This window comes from Meriones unguiculatus, chromosome 12 (assembly GCF_030254825.1).
Source record: "Meriones unguiculatus strain TT.TT164.6M chromosome 12, Bangor_MerUng_6.1, whole genome shotgun sequence".
NCBI classification, from domain to species: Eukaryota; Metazoa; Chordata; class Mammalia; order Rodentia; family Muridae; genus Meriones; species Meriones unguiculatus.
The window spans coordinates 30,126,376-30,143,872 of NC_083360.1; the positions used below are offsets into that span (position 1 = coordinate 30,126,376).

General features: G+C 50.2%; 1 protein-coding gene across 1 annotated transcript in view; it reads right to left on the bottom strand.

Moving 5' to 3' along the window:
• Cfap99 (cilia and flagella associated protein 99) overlaps positions 1-14,589 on the bottom strand; it is a 35,455-nt gene extending 20,866 nt beyond the window's left edge. The window contains exons 1-8 of the mRNA XM_060365491.1: positions 14,113-14,589; positions 12,802-12,930; positions 7,538-7,682; positions 6,453-6,547; positions 5,027-5,139; positions 3,569-3,743; positions 716-796; positions 458-532 (exon numbers count right to left, since the gene is read on the bottom strand). Of these exons, the coding sequence (XP_060221474.1) occupies positions 458-532; positions 716-796; positions 3,569-3,743; positions 5,027-5,139; positions 6,453-6,547; positions 7,538-7,682; positions 12,802-12,930; positions 14,113-14,145 (846 nt within the window). The 5' untranslated portion in view covers positions 14,146-14,589. The remainder of the gene's footprint in view (positions 1-457; positions 533-715; positions 797-3,568; positions 3,744-5,026; positions 5,140-6,452; positions 6,548-7,537; positions 7,683-12,801; positions 12,931-14,112) is intronic.
• Between the last annotated feature and the right edge of the window lie 2,908 nt (positions 14,590-17,497).

Sequence of the window (17,497 nt, forward strand, 5' to 3'; positions counted from 1 at the left end):
TCTCACTAGTTCTGACTGGCCTGGAACCCAAAAAGACATGTGCTGACTCTGCCTCCTGAGTGCTGGGATGCACCGCCACGTGCAATCTTTCTGGTCTTTCCGTACGGGTTTGAGATGGATCAGTGGGTAAAGGTACTTGCTGCTGTGCCCGATGCTGAGTTCAATCCCTAGAACCCATATGGTGGAAGAGTCAAGTTTCTGTAAGCTGTTCTCTGACCTCCACAAGCGTGCGGGGGGGGGGGGGGGGTACCTGTGGCTGCAAGGCAAGGACGGCCTGAACTACTGATCCTTCTGTCTCTGCCTCTGTTCTAGGGTCACACCTGGCTTATGTGGTGCTGGGGATCAAACACAAGGCTTCGGAATGCCAGGCCACCAACTGAACTGCAACCCTAGCCCCAGAAGAAAGACTCTTATGCTATGAGAAAAATGCCACTGTGGCCTGGAGGTGGGGTGTTACCTGTGCTTGTGGATCCCTGCGCGACCGAGGCATGGCACACCGAAGCTCTTTCATGTTCGCTTTCAGCAGCAGCTCCTGCCATGATACCATGATGCTCTTCCCCTACCAGCTACAACCCAGGGGCCTCAGACCATTGTTGGGGGTGGGGCGTTGATGGTAAGAGGCATGTACTATGCCCAAGGTCCCCAACCTTCTCTTCTTCCCCTACTCTTAACAGCTCGGTGGGGTCGCTAGGGAGGCAGGGTCCCACATATCCACCTCAGCAGTCCGACGGTTGTATCTCTTGATCATCTGCAGAAGCTGCTGTTCTTTGGGCTCCTGGTAGGTACTCTGAGGGACCTGAGAGGGTGGCAGAGGGGCGAGTCTGCGGTTAGTGACCGTAGTGTAGAGGGTCAGGCCAGCAGCAGACATGGGCTCTAGGGGTGGGGGATAGACAGAGGGAGCTGTAAGGTCAGGGCACTGAGGGCATGCCATTGGTCTGGATGAGATAGTCAGGGTCGTCAAGCGGGGAGGCAGCCAGCCCTTAGGATGGGAGGAAGCAGGCAGAGGGGACAGAGAATGTCATACAGTGTTTTAAAAACACAAAATAAGCTGCCCTCGAAGGGACCTTGGAACTTTGGTCTGTCCTATGAGTTCAGTCATAGGAGACTCTCAGTGTCCCTACAGGAGCTGTGTTTATCAAGGGGCAGGTGAGGGGCCAGCCTGGTCACTCTTGAGCCCTAGATTCCTGAACCTGTTTCCTTAATCCTGGCCTTCTTGTGTGTTTCACAGACGAGCCAACTCAACTCAGACAATCCTAAAACCCTCATCTTCCTCCAGTCATCCTGCCCCCAGGCTTGATAACCCTCACTGGGGACCCTGATGCTGTCTTTTTGTTGCCCACGCCAAGGCCATCATCTGTGGCTGTGCCCCTCACACCCATAGCCATCTCCAGTCTTGCTCACCTGCTTCAAAATGCCCTACAAAGGGCTTGTTTTCTTGGCTTCTTTCTCCCTGACAGCCAGGAGGTGCTGTGTTGGTTCCAGCCTACCTGAGTGTGTGTCCTTTCTGTGTTCCTCACAGTGTGTGTGTCATTTCCTTCCTCTTTCCCCTTCTCATTGCATTGGGACCTCTCCTGGCTGCCCTCTGTTTGGTCAGGGGGTGGAAGGATACTGTCTGGGACTAGGGCATATTCTTGGCTCACTGTCTGCCCCTCCAGGTGCCCATTACCTTACTTGTTTTCACTCACTTCTTGCAGCTTGTTCCTCCATGGCTCTTCTTTGGAGGCCTCTCCTGGCTACGCTAACCAGACTCTTTATTTTTTATTTTATTTATTTTTTTGAGACAGGGTTTCTCTGTGTAGCCTTGGCTTTCCTAGACTTGCTTTGTAGACCAGGCTGGCCTTAAACTCACAGAGCTCCACCTGCTTCTGCCTTCCCAAGTGCTGGGATTACAGACGTGCACCATCAGGTCCAGCTCGCTAACCAGAAACCTTGACCACACAGACACTTTCTCTTCCTACACAGTGCATTTTCTTTCCAGGATGTATCACCAACATACTACTGCAGTTTATTCATGCCGATTTTTTTTTTTTCTCTGAGTTCCCACTGGAAAGCAAGTTCTGTGAAGGCCTCGTGCCTGGTGCATACTGGACATTCAGGGTCTTTGAAGGGAGTCTCAGCCTAGGAGGGGAAAGGAAGTTCTGGCCATGGTCAGAACATGGATACAGGCTTTGTGAATACAGAAGTGAGCTTAGGGAAGCTACGTCATAGTGAGGGAACAAGCACAACTGTCCCTCAGCCAAGCAGAATGAACAGAAAGGAAAGTGGCTGGCAGCATTGATTCGTGAGGCATCAGTGACCCTGTAGGTGGGGTAACTGTGGAGTTGCTTAGCAACAGAACCCCAGTGACCTATCTACCCATCCATCCATCTGATTACTCATCATCTATCCTCTACCCATATGGACATTTATCCATCTCTTTGCTCATCTATCTGTCCATCCCACGTGTCTTTTCTAAGTCATAACTCTACCACCTTGTCAGAAACATAGCACAAATAAAATGGGTAAACAGCCAGACAATGAGCAGATCCACAACTTGTAAACAGTAACCAATGCTGTGGAGAAAGATGAGTCAAGAATAATACTGAGCAGGGACCCAGCAGAGCTGAGGCCTCATGGAAAACTTCTGGAATGAGGGATTTTCAGTGAGACTTTGAAAATGGAGGAACCAAGGTGAGATGTGGGGCCTCCAGAGCAACTGCCTCACACTCCTCTATAGTCCTTTATCCTATGAGGACTGACCTAGGAGGCTGAATCCACAGCCTCGTCAGGATTTAGCACCCAGGAGGATGTTAAGCAGCTCAAGCAGGCATAAGGCCTGAGCTGGACGAGTCAGAACTGTCCCTGTGTAGCTTTTCCTGTCCTAGACAATGTACAGTGTAGACACAAGGCCTGGATTCATTCTTTTAAAACTAAAATGAGATTAAGTTAGTCTAAAGATGAAATTCACTTACACAGGAGACTAGGTAGAGGTAGTTACAGATAAATAGAGCTGGAACCTTGATCAAACTACACCTGAAGCCTATTTCTACTTTAATACTAGTGACCCTTGATCAAACTATATCTGAAGCGTATTTCTACTTTAATACCAGTGTTCTATTGTCTAACCCAGTTTGAGCTTCAGTTTTCTGTTACTTTCAGTTCAGAACTTCCTGACTGATAAATCAGAAACAAATAGGAGATAGACAGGCTCTCAACAGAGGAGACAAACATGAGCTTCTCTGAGTAGGCACCAGGCATTTCTGGGACTCACACAGACATGCCTCAAGCCTAAAAAGTGCTGTGGCTCTCAAGTACTATCTAATGGGGAGGGTGGGTAGCATGACTAATGCTGAACTCCAAGCACAATCCAGACAGGCCTGAACCCATAGCCAGATAAGTATCCCTTAACATCTCCTGATTTCATCCGGAATGTGGTGGGCTCTGGGTCAGCCAACTTCCCTCTCTGTGTGTGGGGATGCAGGTGCATTGTGGGTTGCCAAATGTTCCTGTCTGACCCTTGACCCTGGAGAAGTCCAGCCACCCAATGACCCTCAAACCCTGGTAGTGCAGGCACAAATGCCCAACTCACAGGTCTTGGCTTGGGTATAGTAGGGACAGCCTCAGGCATTGGAATGGCACGGGGCCTTGGGACAGTCAGTTTGAATTCCTTGTGCTCTGTGGCCTTGGCCTTGGTCTTCGAGAGAGATTGATCAGTTGGCACTCCCTCCAGTTGGTTGATCAGCTCTTGGACCTCTGGCTGCCATCTTGAAGGCAAAAGTAGAGAAGGTCCTAGTGTCACATCCTAAGCAGATAACTAAGAAGCTAACCCCTGGGATCTGAAGAACCCCAAGTGCCTGGATGTCCTTCAGGGTGAGGTGATGATGGACAGGTGACTCTCTTCACTGACTATCTGTGGGTGCAGTTCAACTACACCTTTCAGTACATGCATTAAGTTTCCCTTTGCACAGACAAAGAAACTGAGGCCCATGGGATAGAGGAGCAGGTAGGCTGAAACATCCCCACTGGAGGGATGTGGGGCTCTCTGAGGACGAGCAGGAACTGGGGTGTGGAGCTGATCTGGGCAGTGCATATGGTGCTGGAGGAGGTAGCAGGAAGCAGGGACAGGAAGCTGGCAATGGGAAAGGAATGTTCTGGAGCAGCACTGTTGATGGCAGGTAGAGGCAACTGTGTGTGTTGGATGTGGTGAGCACCACATCCCCCTAAACAGCCAACTGTCCTTGGGCTCAGTCTTGGGGTCCTGTGGAGCAGAAGTTTAAGAAGGTTTTTGGTAGGTGGTCCAGAGGTCTAGGAATCCCCCTTTCACTCTTAATGCCTGAGTGGACCCAGCTCATCATCAACAGCCTGTTCAGGGTTTCCTCCTGTGGGGCTCATCAAGCGTGGATACATGACTTGCAATGGTTTCTGCCTCATCCCCAGAACCAGGACTACCCAGAGTGAGTGAGGCTGCTGTGAGGGCTAGCACCAAGGGGCTCTCATAAGGCCATGCAGAAACTGGCCTCCAGCTTCAGGGTAGGAATGAGGAAGCAGCTGTAGACTTGTGACAGGGCTGTTCTGAAGATGGGCGTGAAGACTGTGCTAAGTGTGGAACGAGCACACAACTGCCCCCCCCCCGGAGTTTGTTCTGATTGCTAACAGTGGGGATCAGCTGGTACAGGAGAGCTCTCCTTGGTAAGGGAGTAGCTGTGAGGACCCCCACTATGGGCCCAAAACCTCCCACACACAGCAAATACATAAGCAGTCTCTGGGTCCAGCCTATCTGCCTGTCTCCAGAAAGACATGATGCTCCCCTATTCCTCTCAGAGGGGACGAATCTGGGAGAGCTCACTGCATCTTGCTGTCTCTGCCACAGGCTGTGGTAGGTAGATTCACGGCATCTCTGACCTCTACCTCTAGCCTTTCACAGAACTTTCATGAGCAGAAAGGGAACGAGGAGGCCCCCACCTACCCTCTGAGACACCTGGAGTGGGCATGAAGTGATTTTCAGAGACCCAGTGCCCTGTGACAGCTGACCCCACAGCTTGCCCACCTCATCAGAGGGTCAATCCAGTTCTCCTTCACGTGGCTTGTTTCATAGATGAGGCTCCACTCGTCCTTGATCCATGAGCACAGGTTCAAAGGGTTAAAGAAGAACCTGAGGAACTGAGGCGGGAAAGCCCTAAGCAGCTCTACTGTGGCTCAAACCCACTGCTGCTCCAGTGCCTCTCACGGGGGCCAGAACAGACTGTGACATTGTTATCATGCCCGCTGCAGGTGGGCATTCATCCAGCTTCCAGGCCTGGAAGGCCCTTGCTCCACTCCCGGGCACAATGTTGCAGGGACACATGGAGGGCTGCCTGCCACCTGCCCTGCCCCATTCCAGCGGGATCTATAATTCTGGGAATGGAATAATGCCATTTTCTTTGCCCAGGAACCCTATTGCAGGGGGAGGGCTGGGAAAGCCCTCAGACCTGGGAAGATGGGTTGTCACTTAACCCTTCACGGTGGCTATCTGATCTCAGCCCTAGGATTGTTGCTGCATCCCTAGTCAGGGCCTGCACAGTGTGAGGCTTGTGGTGCCCCTAGGCCACTCAAAGCCATTCCCAGATTATTAGTGCTATGAACCTCAGCTTCTGTAGCTGGCTTTAAATTCATTTTTATTGGTGTTTTGCCTATATTTCTCTGTGTGTGGTGTGTTGGATCCCAGAGTTACAGACAATTGTGAGCTGTCATGTGGGTGCTGGGAATAGAACTTGGGTCCTCTGGAAGAACAGTCAGTCCTCTTCACCACTGATCCATCTCTCCAGCCCCCTTTCTCTTTCCTTTTTTTCTTTCTTTGACACAGAGACTCGGCCTCCCAAGCAGCTGGGATTACAGGCCACAAGGGTCTTGTGGGTCTTGTGGGCTATTGCCATGAATCTCCAGCACTTCCTAGGCTGGTCAGTGACTGGCCTGGGGTCAAGGTACATATCCTGGGAACAGTGTGTGGTCTGCACCCCAAGCATCTGGTGAGTCAGCACTGCCATACCAGGGTAAGTTTGCTCAATAGTCATTACAGATTCCAGCACAAGGCAGCGGAGCCTGAGCCAAGTACAGGTCATGCTGAGTATGGAATGGGCCAAGGCAGTCCCAAAGCGTCTTACAGAAGATGCCATTGATTTTACTTCTTTGTCATAAAAATGAGGCCCTTGCTTAAGATAACTCTATTTGCTTACCCAGCACGGGGTACTTATGTTTATGTGTAGGTAGGCAAGCCTGTCCTTCACAAACCAACCAAACAGATTTCCCCAAGACAGAGGACACTGTCCTATCCAGGGGGTGTCAGCCGATACTAAGCAGAGAGAAGACGAACCTGTCAGTTTCTCTAGCTAGAGGAGGCAAGATGGGGCTGATCAGATGCACATCTGGCCCTGGTTCTTGTCCCTCATGGCTGGCAGCCTCAACCACAGTCCTGTGGTGGGGGCAGTGGGGCTCACCTTGCAAGTCTTAGCCAGAGGCTGGGACTTGATGATGCTGCAGAAGAGCTGGAAGCCAAGCTCGTCCAGCTGGAACATGGCCAGGTAGCAGATCACTGAGGAGAGAGTGTGGTGTGAGGAGTGCCCAGCTGCCCTGCAGAGGGGCTCTGTGTGTGACCTTGGGAGAATTCTGCAGCTGCGGAGAGTCTTGTAGCACCTTATTCTGTCAGGGCACATAAGGACAGGCCCATATGGCAACTACCATTTCATGCTCAGTGATCACAGACACTGGGCCACTTGGGGCTTTTAGCTTCCACACACATTACTCTGCATTTGGTCAATTCTCAGAAATCCTAGGATTTCTCTGGGCAAAAGTGATGTCATCTTCAGTGTCGTCTATTTTCTAAGCTGAGTCACTTTGAGCCTTAGGGCATGGCGACTCCTCTGGTGAGGCTGCTGGATATGCCTCTGAGCCTCTGCAGTAAGGGTCAGGCCAGCCTTGCATCTGGCACTAGCCACCTGTCTCAGCCTACCACTGTGCTGTAGCCCTTACCTCTCTACCTCCCAGACCAGCAGCAAGGCCGAAAGCAGGTCCTAGGGCTTGATCCCTCTCTGCTCTATGGTCACCAGCCACTGACCACAGACACTGTGCTCTGTGAATGTGGACAGTAGTCCGAGGTGGCTCTCCCTGGATAATCCAGACTAGCATAGACCTACTCTTGCCACAGGTGACAGGGTTAGGGCCATGAACAGATTACAAGAAGTATGCCATTTGGCCTAAGTGGCCCTCACAGGCATTCTCTTTCAGGGGTCCAGAGGCTGCATGGTGCAGCAGGGCCCATGTGTGCTCTCAAGACCTAGGTCTCTCTCAGTTTTGCCATCTGTGAAGTGAGAAAATTTACCTAGCCTGGGCCACACATTTATGGGAATCAAATGAAAGGAAGAGCTAAGGGTGAAGCATGAGGAGCTGCCTTCTGTGTCCTGAAGCTTGCCAGCTTGTTGGAGTTAACCTGGCAAGGGTCTGTTGCTAGCTACTTCTCCAGTTCCTGCCTGGAGTGGGCAGCAGGCCTGGGCCTCACCATGGTGTGGGTAGTGGATACACGCACCCTCAAAGCGGCTGTAGTCGGCCCACAGGCAGAGCCGTCCGTCCCGAACATAGAAGGCATCCACCACTATGGCCAGTAACTTCTGGTACTCAAGGCAGCCAGACAGAATATCCAAAACAAAGGCAAGCTTCTGGGGGCTCAGAGTCTGGAAAAGAAAGCTAAGAGTGAGTGCGCCAAGACCAGGAGATCAAGGACAAAGGTAGGGGACAGGTACTCCTACAGGGCTGAAAAGAAGCCAGTGAGTTCAGCTCTCCTAGTGCAGTGGGCGATGACCACAGTGATTGGGAAGGCAGGACCTCCACGGTAAATGAGGACAGGGTGGTTCAAAGACAAAATAAACATGGAAATCAATGAGACAATTAACAACACAGAAGGAAAAGCATTATGCAAATATTCTTCTAGATGAGATTGGGCAAATCCACAGAGACAGAAAAAGAATGGCAAAGTAAGTGGCAGGGGAGTAGACAGGGAGCCAGGCAGCTGGTATTTCATAGGGACAGAGTTTCAGGTCAGGAACATTAGATGTTAGGGAGATGGATGGAAGTGATGGCTGCACAGTCCTGTGAGTGTGCTTTGTGTCACTTGAAAATAGTTAAAATGGTCAAAATTTATGTCATATGCATTTCACCACAATAACAAAAATAAAGTCATTCAAATAAAGAAATAAAACAATATCCAAAAGGTTACTGCACAACTGAGAGAAATCTGTGGGAGCTTTTCCAGAATAAAGAGCAGGATGGGAATTAAGAATTCTGTTCCTTTAGCCAGGTATAGTGTTATACACCTTTAATCCCAGCAATTGGGGGAGAGCAGGCTGAGTTCAAGGTCACCTGGTCTACTTGAGTTTCAGACAGGCAGGGTTACATAGGGAGACCCTGTCCAGAGGGAGGGGAAGAGGAAGGAAGGGGAGAAGGAGAGGGAGAGGGGAGGAAGAGAGCAGGAAGAGGAGAAGGAAAGGAGGAAGAGAGAAAGAGACAGAAGAGAGAGGTAGATTGATTCTGAATTTCTCAAGTCTGTCCCTTTTGGAGGGAGCTGGTCAGGCAGGGTAAGAATGGGTTGACCTTTCTCATTTACTTTTTTGAATAATTTTGGTTTTGTGACCAGTGTCAAGACTTTCTATCTCTGTGTTAAAAATCTGACAAAAACAGGGCTGGGCATGGTGGCACATGCTTTTAATCCTAGTGCTCGAGAGGCAGAGGAAGGCAGATCTCTGAGTTCGAGGCCAACCTGGTCTACAGAGCGAGTCCCAGGACAACCAGGGCTACACAGAGAAACCCTGTTTTGAGTAACCAAAATATAAACAAACAAACAAACAAAAAAAAAAACCTGACAAAAATAATTTACAAAATCAGTTTATAGGTGTAAAAGATTAATTTGGCTCCTGGTTTCAGAGGTTCTAGTCCACGGTGGCTGGCTCCCATTGCTTTCTGGCCCATGGTGAAGTAGACACAAGGCAGATCAGAGGGAAGCTGTTCATCCTTTCATGATGGCAGGGAGCAGAGGGAGCTGGGGGTGGGCACAGGATATATCTTTTCAAGACACCCTGTTAGTTCCCTCCTCCTTCAAGTTCCCACCAGTTCCCACCAGGTCTGAATAATGCTATCAAATTATAATTATAATTTCATCACTGGATCAGTCCATTGACAAGGTCGGAGTTCCCAGGATCCGATCATTACCCAGTTGCCCCACCATTGTGCTGGGAGTAAGACCTTCAACACAGGAGCCTTTAGGGGACAATTCAGATCCAAATAATAATATGACCTCTGTGTGATACGTGTTAATTATTTTAAAATTAAGGTAATTAAGGTTTGAAAAGTAAGTTTTGAAGGAGAAGGAAAATGAAGGAATCTGCTGGTGCCAGTAGAGCACTAAGAAATTTAGTGGGATACTTGCTGCTGAGCCTTTCCAGAAAGCAGTTTGGAAAATAGGTTTGGAGAGCTTTATTTTCAAGACCCTTTAACAGAGCAAGTATACTTCTGGGAACTTAAGGAAACCTACAACACAGAAAATGTCCATGTGCACACATCAGGGGAAGAGGTCTGGACAGCAGTGAAAACAGGAACAAGGGTCCAACAGTGAATGGGGTAACCGAATGGTCAAGCATCATGCTCCATCCCACAGACCAGTGTGATGCAGCCATTAAAATGATGCTATGATAAGATTTACAAGGGGATGACTATAGAGTGCAACCTACAGTAAACCATGGGCTATAATTCTGGTGCCCACACAATGCATCTGCCTCTCCTCGCTGCTCCTTTGCACCCACAGTTCACTGACACTTCTCTAATGACCTCAAGGCTAGTAACAGTTTCCCCACAGCTGGCCACCCCCTTTAACGTTTCCCCTGCCCCTCTCTTATGGCTGCCACCCCAGAGCTATCTGGCTGCCTATGCTTTTCTTGTTGATCCTGCTCTGCAGGATTTTTTTTTTTTTTTTTTTTTTGTGCTCATAACCCTTGTCCACAGCCTGGACTCTGCCCTGACCTTTTCCTGCTCATAACCAACCTCCCCAAGGGCCACCCACACAGGCTGAGCAGCCTGGTCTGAAGGTTAGGCACAGGCCCTGTTGGGCTTCCTGTCTACTCACACTCAGTTACAGGTCAGGACCCTGGGCCCCTGGGGTCTCATCTGGGTAGGTCCCTCTGCCCAGGAAGCTGTATCCTGCTTCTGGGAATCTGCTGCTCCTTAAAGTCAGACTCTTGCTCATTGCCTGGCTGCCTTGCCTGACTATGTCGCTGGTCCCAGGTAGATTCACTGGGCACCTAAGCATAGCTTGTTCACTAGTCTTGCCACGTGAGGGGCTCCCGAGTACCAGGAAAGTCAAGGTGGTATCCAGATACTGACCCCCACCTCTATCTCCACCTGCAAAACTCAGCCCCAGATCAATGTGTCAGTGACTTACTCTTGCTTCAAATGGTTGGTAACTAATTAGGAGTGGAGACAGAAGCCGTGGGATGCACATCCAGAGCTGGTACCCAGGCTAGGGGACTTCACAGGTAAGTGGCTGGGGTCTCTTTACTCCTGTCCCCTCCCCAAGGCCCGGCCAAGTGGGCTCAGGTAGACCTGGGCTACTGCAGCTGGACCCATGATCTGTGCTCCCAGCTATAACCTTGTCTCATTTACTCAAAGAGTACATCCAAACAAAGTCATGTCCACATTAAGAAGTACCCAGGGGGGCTGAAGAGATGGCTTAGAGGTTAAGAGCACTGGCTGTTCTTCCCAAGAAAGGTCCTGAGTTCAGTTCCCAGCAACCACATGGTGGCTCATATCCATCTATAATGAGAACTGGTGCCCTCATCTGGCCTGCAAGTGTACATGCAGACAGAATACTGTATAAATAATAAATAAATAAATCTTAAAAAAAAAGTGCCCAGGGCTGCCATGGTATACAGTCTGCCCACCACATGCCCTGCCCTGAAGCCTTCTGTCAGCCTTTGCCTAGTGGTCTAGGTGTTTGGAACTTTCTGGCAAGGGCATCTCCAGCCTTGACCTGGCAGTCAGTATATTATAGCAGGTTTCTGACAGCTGGAGATGAAAGTGTGTTGTTCAAACTGGGTCAGTACCCAGGGCCCCAATCCACCTTGGCTTCAGAAGGACTTTGGCAGAACCTGAAAGGACCAACATCTGAGGCAGTAGCTGCTTCTGTGACTGAGGAAGAGAGCGGCTCCATCCTCTGCCGCCAGCTCCCTGGATGGCATCAGAGCGTTAGGCTTTTCATGGAAAAGCACACAGATGGTCACAATTTTGTGATGTGCCAAACGACAACCAGGACTCATTTGCTGTTAATCTATTGGCTCTTAACAGAAAAAAAGCGCCTCGAACTAGTTAGGAACTGCTAAAACTCAGGTTTCTGTGATGGTCATCAAACGGTAATGACACTAACTTCCCTCTGCCTCGTTTGAAAGAAAGGGTACCAGCTCTTTCCTTTATCAAAGCCTGGAATGACTTAGCAGCCCAGGTAGCAAGTTGGCTATTCCAAGTGTGTGGAGGGAGTGGCAAGCATAGTGGAGGAACAAATGGACTGTTCAGAAAGTACCAGGGAGGGCAGTGTGGCCAATGGGGGTGGACATGAGGATGGGTAGGAGAATCGGGAGGGCACAGTGGAGCAGGGGGGCTCTGCAGGGAGGACACCTTCTGTGTCATGTCTGTGGGGAGGGCAGAGTAGAGGAGGGCAGTGTGCTCTGAATAGAGCGATGACAAGGAACTTTCACTGTCAATAGGACAAGGGCTATACCAGGGCTAAGGTGGGGGGTGAGGATAGGTGCATGCCTCACCAGGGCAAGGAAGAGACACAGCTCTTGGTGACTGGGCTTGAGCTGTTTGTGGGGGCTCATGGAGACTGAGAGGACGTATATGCTACTTAGCATTGGATGCAAGAGTTGAGGGTTGGGGAGAGAGGTCTGTGCAGGGTGGAGGAATGGGATTTATTAGCAGGGATTTATCCTTCATACCCTGACAAGGAAGGGCCTGAGCCTCGGGGAGAAGGAGACACAGAATGGGGAGTGTCCGGAGAGCCAATCAGAATGATGCAGGATGACAACCTGGGCAGAACCTGGAGCTGCCCCTAGAGAGTATGGCAAGTCCCCTGGGGGAGGGATGTGCTTTCTCCAAAGCACCAAAATTTAACCTTCCAAAATTCAGTTGAAAGTGTAGCTGCCATTGTGATGAGTGGAACATTCCAGAGACATGCTCTGCCTGTCTGCCTCTCTCACCTTCTGCAGCAGGACACACTGCTGCTTCTGTCTTGGATGTCTCAGCTTCCAGAACCTTGAGAGTTAAGTTCTGTACAATTTTCCTAGCCTCAGGCCTGTTATAGCAGTGCTTACAGACTGAGGTGCGGCCTAAAGGAGGGTGACAACCACCAGGCAGAGGCATTTTGTAGGGCCCAGACTCTCTACTGGAGGCCTCTTCAGCTAAACACAATCCACCATGAACTGTGGCCCCAAGTCCCTGCTTCCCTCATGGTGCTGTCCACACAGTCACAGCTCTTCCCACGAGGAGCTGTCTGTCATAACGCACCATGGAAGTTTTGTAGCTCTGGGTAGATCCAGGTCCGATGTGCATTCTGGGTGCTGGGAACCTTCTCATGGCAAAGGGGGTAGGGGTGGGCTATGGAAAGACCACTGGCTCCTAAGAGAGCCTTGCCTCACACTTCTCCCCAAAGGAAGGAATGGATCCCACGCTGTTTGCTGGAGAGTGAAATGCCAGGTGACACATGTCACTGATGTGGTCTCCCAGGAACCCCGGTGGCTACCCTGACCCTACCTGCTGTAAGGAGGTGGATACCGTCTCCAGGAACTGCTCAGGACTGTCCTTCCCTCGCTTAAATTTGTCAAGGTGCTCTATTACTGTCTCAATGCATTTTCCATAGTAGGTCATCTTTGGAGCAGAGTCCTAAAACAAACCAACACAGGTCACATTATCCAGAGCCTCTGAGTCGCCAGTGTGGCTGTTGGCTGAAGTGGTTGCAGGACCCTCACCCACACCAACAGGACATCCAGGAGGGTTCTGGGTGAGATTTTGGGGGTAGGGGTTTGGGCTCAGGTAAACTCAAACTCACTACTTGGTTAGTTCATCTCAGTAGACCCTCTACTGCCCAGAGGGTCTGTTTGATGTTGGTGAGCCCACCTGTAGTTCACCACTGAGCCCCAGCCTCAGCCGTCTCTGCCCTGGACTCCAAGGCAGCGACCAAAGCCCCACAGCCACAGCTGTGGGTGGGGTGACTCCTGGGAAGGGCTCAGGTCAGAAAGCAGGCCTCTGAACACCCCTCAGTCCAGCTGAAAGGGTGGCTAGTTTCTCAGCAGGCTCCACCCAGAGCAGGCGGAGATGGTGGAATCGCAAAGGCTGTGGAGTTCCCAGGTGCTTTGGCATATGAATGGCATGACCCACACTAACAAATACAATAAATGGAAATAATAAGAAACGTCAACAGAAAAAAAATATTGAGGCCAGCTTGGTCTACATAGTAAGGTCCAGGACTGCACAGGCTACACAGAGAAATCCTGTGTTGAAAAAGCTAAAACAAATAAACACATAAATAAATAAATAAATAAATAAATAAATAAAATGGAGAAGGAGAGCTGAGCACTAGCACTGAGGGGGGAAAGGCTGGGGTGACTGCTTCACTGAGGGCCAGAGTCACCCTGGCTGCATTCTGGGCCAGCACAACCACATCTGGGGCCTGACTGGGCTGCAGACACACAGGCACCACCAGCTTCTCTGAGACTAGCCTCAAGGAGTCTGGAAACTGGTTTAGAAGCCCTGGAACCATGGACAGGCCCTAGGGACACAATAAGGAAGCTCCATGAGCACTGAAGGGAGGCATAGCGAGAACTCCATCCCTGCTCAGCCCATGATGACAGGTACTAGGGCACCTTTTCTCATGCCTAAAATCTCACAGGGCCATCTCATGGTAGATTCCTCACGGGTCAGAGGCAGGAGGAGACAGTAGCTTTCTGTCTTGGACAATGCCAAATTAAATCCATCACACCCAGATCTACACCTGCCAGATGTAGCCAGGTTTGGCTTTGGATATGGCCAGAGGTCTAGGGCTGACCTGCACCCTCTGAATCTCACCTCCTTGGAGATGGTCCACTGGAGCCATTTCATCGGTAAGGATCTCTACTATTGGAGGGCTAGATGGGAGGAGAAACTCTCTGAGGGCTCCTAGGGTCTTCTGCTTCTCTGGTTACTCAAGCTACTTCTACTGAGCTTCCTGGTGAGAGACTTGAATGCTAAGAGGAGGTTTCTGGGAACCGATGCCCACGCTGCTCCCCATTTCATGATGCACTCCGAATGAGCAATAGATGGGCTTCATGCCCAGTGGCCATTCCTCCCTCTCTCTGAATGTGGCTTCCTCTCTTAACAGGGACTGAGAAGGCCAGACACTTAGCTCTGCTGATAAGGGTACATTCAAGCACAAGAGGCCAGGAAGCATTTTCTGGGACATTGCTTCATGGACTGTGGCTTCTCTCTGGCTTTGTTAGAGGGCCTCCATGCTGAGTAAGCCTGCTGACCTGTTGTTATTCAAGGAGGTGGATCCGGAGGCCCTCTCTGAGACCATACTTGCCAGGCTGTTTCTGTTTGCTTTGGTCTGTTTCTGCCCTGGCTCTAGCCCTGGTCTGGTTAGTCCTGTAAGCCCTGATGTCACTGGCCATGCAGGACCTTTGCCCCCTTTCTCTGGAACAGCTCTTGGGGCTCTTTGTTCCATTCTGGATCTCTCCTAAGTGGACAACAATCTCAGACACTCCAGGAATCTTGGCTAAAGGCAGCTCTGGGGGTGTGGGGAGGTCCTTTCTCCTCTGTGTGTGTGAGAGAGAGAGAAAGAGAGAGAAGGAGTTTTGCAGGAGGCAGGAGGAGAGGGGGATGTCTGGGCTCCTGGAAGCGCTGTTTAACAAGTTCTCCAATTCCTAGTTAGGAGTGTCTTGGTGGCAAACATGGCACTGTCAGGTAGCTCTGGGAAGAACTTTAGTTCTGAAAAGATATCTGTCTCTAGAGTTTTCAGTGTGTGCCTCGGCAAAACCTAGTTTTTCTCCACCAAGTGCAACTAGTAAACAGAAGACATGTACTAGGTTCACAGCAAGTACTGGCCCTCACTGCGCATGCCTCAGACAGTGTCAGAAGCCCTGCGGGGGTGGTAGGGTGCCGGCTTCAGACGCCTCCCATGTTAGTCACTGTCTTCAGGGAATCCTTTGCCCCAGCCTCACAGCTGAGATGAAGGATGTGTCTAGGTGAAGCCTTAATTGCATTCACTTGGTCTCCTGGCCTGGCCATTTTGAGCTGATGTTCTTTAGGGCAGTGTGTGGGGTGGGAACAGCAGTGGGGGGCTGTGGCCCTGGCTGCTGGGGGCTGAATGGAGAGGTGAGGTGTCAGGAGTCCGAGGTTCTCAGTTGCTTCCTTCACTGGGGTCTTTCACTGGTTTAGAAGTGTGTTTGCATTTGGCCCCCAACCTCAAATCTTCTGCTCTCTCTCTTCCTACCAGCTTAGGCAATCTCTAACACCTGGGCTGCACACTCATCTACCTGAGGCCTGCCTTCTTTGCCTCAGAGTCCCTTATGGAAACCTCTGATGTCAACCGAATGCTCACTAAGCCTCAGCGAGTGTGGTGAGCAGGGGCCCTGTCTCTCACCGAACCTGGGCACGGCCTACAGTGACCTCTGAACAACTAATACAAAAATAGAAAAAAGTATAAGTACACTAAAACAGGCTCCTCGTCTACTCTGACAGTCACAGGTGGCCAGGATCAAAGCAACTGAAAGGTCACACTGATTGAACCTAGGGCCTTCATCCTGCTAGGCTTCTGTCACCGAGCTCCATCTAGGCCCTCATTGACAGTTTTTAAAATTAGACTGTCTTTTATTCTTTGACATGTTCATACATGTAGACAATGTGTTTGACTATATTCATCCCCACACAGTGACCTTGTAAATCATCTGTTTTTCTAAACCTTTTCTAACAAGAGTCCTTTATACAATACACTTCAGTTTTTATTGTCTCATTTAATTGGGGGATAGATGCTCTGATAGTATTTTCTAAGGAAATAAGAGGACAAACCCCATGTCAAAAAGCTTGGAGCTGAGAATCTGGTTTCCTGTCTCCAAAGAGATTTTCTTTCTGTGTGAGCCTGAGGCCTGGCCTTAAAAGCCTCACTTGACCCCTGATGAAGATGTGAACTAAAGCAGAATAGCGCGCCCATAGCCTAGGACTCAGAGCAAAGAAAACAGGCAGGTGGAGAGTGTTTATAGACTTGGTATTGGAGCGCTAGGGGTGGGTTCAGCCGGACAGCACTAGCTTGAAATACGCCAGGCTTTAGGTTCCACCCTGAGCACTGAGAAGAGCAAAACAAAACAGACTAAATCGCCTGGAAACAAACTGAATTTTCTTCCCCTCACGTGTTCAAGGTGCAGTCCGTGACAGCAGGGGAGTCAAGGCGGAAAGAGTCTGACCAATGGCCGCACTGCACGCACAAGTAGGGAAACGGAGGGGCTGACGCATCCTAGTGTTCAGCTCACCTTCTCCGTTTTTATACGGTCCAAGATTCCTGGCCCATGGAATGGTCCTGACCACAGTCAAGATGGGTGTAATGGTTTCTTTGTATGTTATGTGAATATGCTTTTGTTTTAATCCCAAGTGTGGGATTTTAGTTGGGTTACAGTTTGTCCACAGCTGTTAATTGTCTCCAGCTGGTAACGTGCAGCTTGGAGAGGGGCGTGGTCCAGGACTCAGAGTGTGAGAGAAAGAGAAGGTGTGGTGTTTGGTGTTGGTGTGTGGCCTGTAGCAGTTCGCAGAGACCAGAGACCAGAGATGGTGTGGCTGTTTGAAGCAGACAGAGAGAAACACTTTGAGGCACAGCGGTGTGGAGGAGACTGCTAGCTGTGTCTGCAGTTGATGGAGATTGGTATAGGGCCCTAAAAAACCCCTTGACATTTCTCAGTCTCCTTGGAAGCTGGCTGTGGCCATGTGTTCAAGTTCCTCCATCATTGAGAAATACTAGAGAATAAACTTTGGGACAGTTGGCCTGAAGCAGAGGACATTCCTTTCTTCTCTTTTCCAGTAGGTTCATGGGCTTAGGAAGTGATGGCAAGTACCAGTGCAGCCATCCTGGAACCTGAGGAAAAAGGTTAAGGATGGTAACCAGAAAAGCTGGTTCCTGCTGTACCGCCAGGGTCACCTCTTCACACTCTTGTCTGGAAACATGATCTACATGTCGGAATCTTTTGTTGCTCGTAGTTAGGTCTGATATACCTCCCTCCCTGGGGTCAGCCTTTGTCCTGGGCACAGCTTCCAAGTATGAAGTACAGAGCTTCTTTCTGCACAGCAAACCCTCAGGCTCTGGAGTTGGCCAAGCATGGACAGACCCCCAGATAATGTATTAATCCGCTTATTATTAGACATGAGTTCATGTGTTTGCTCAGTTTTTGCTTGGAGAAGATGGTGGCTTTGGGGGGGGCAGCTTTTAGTT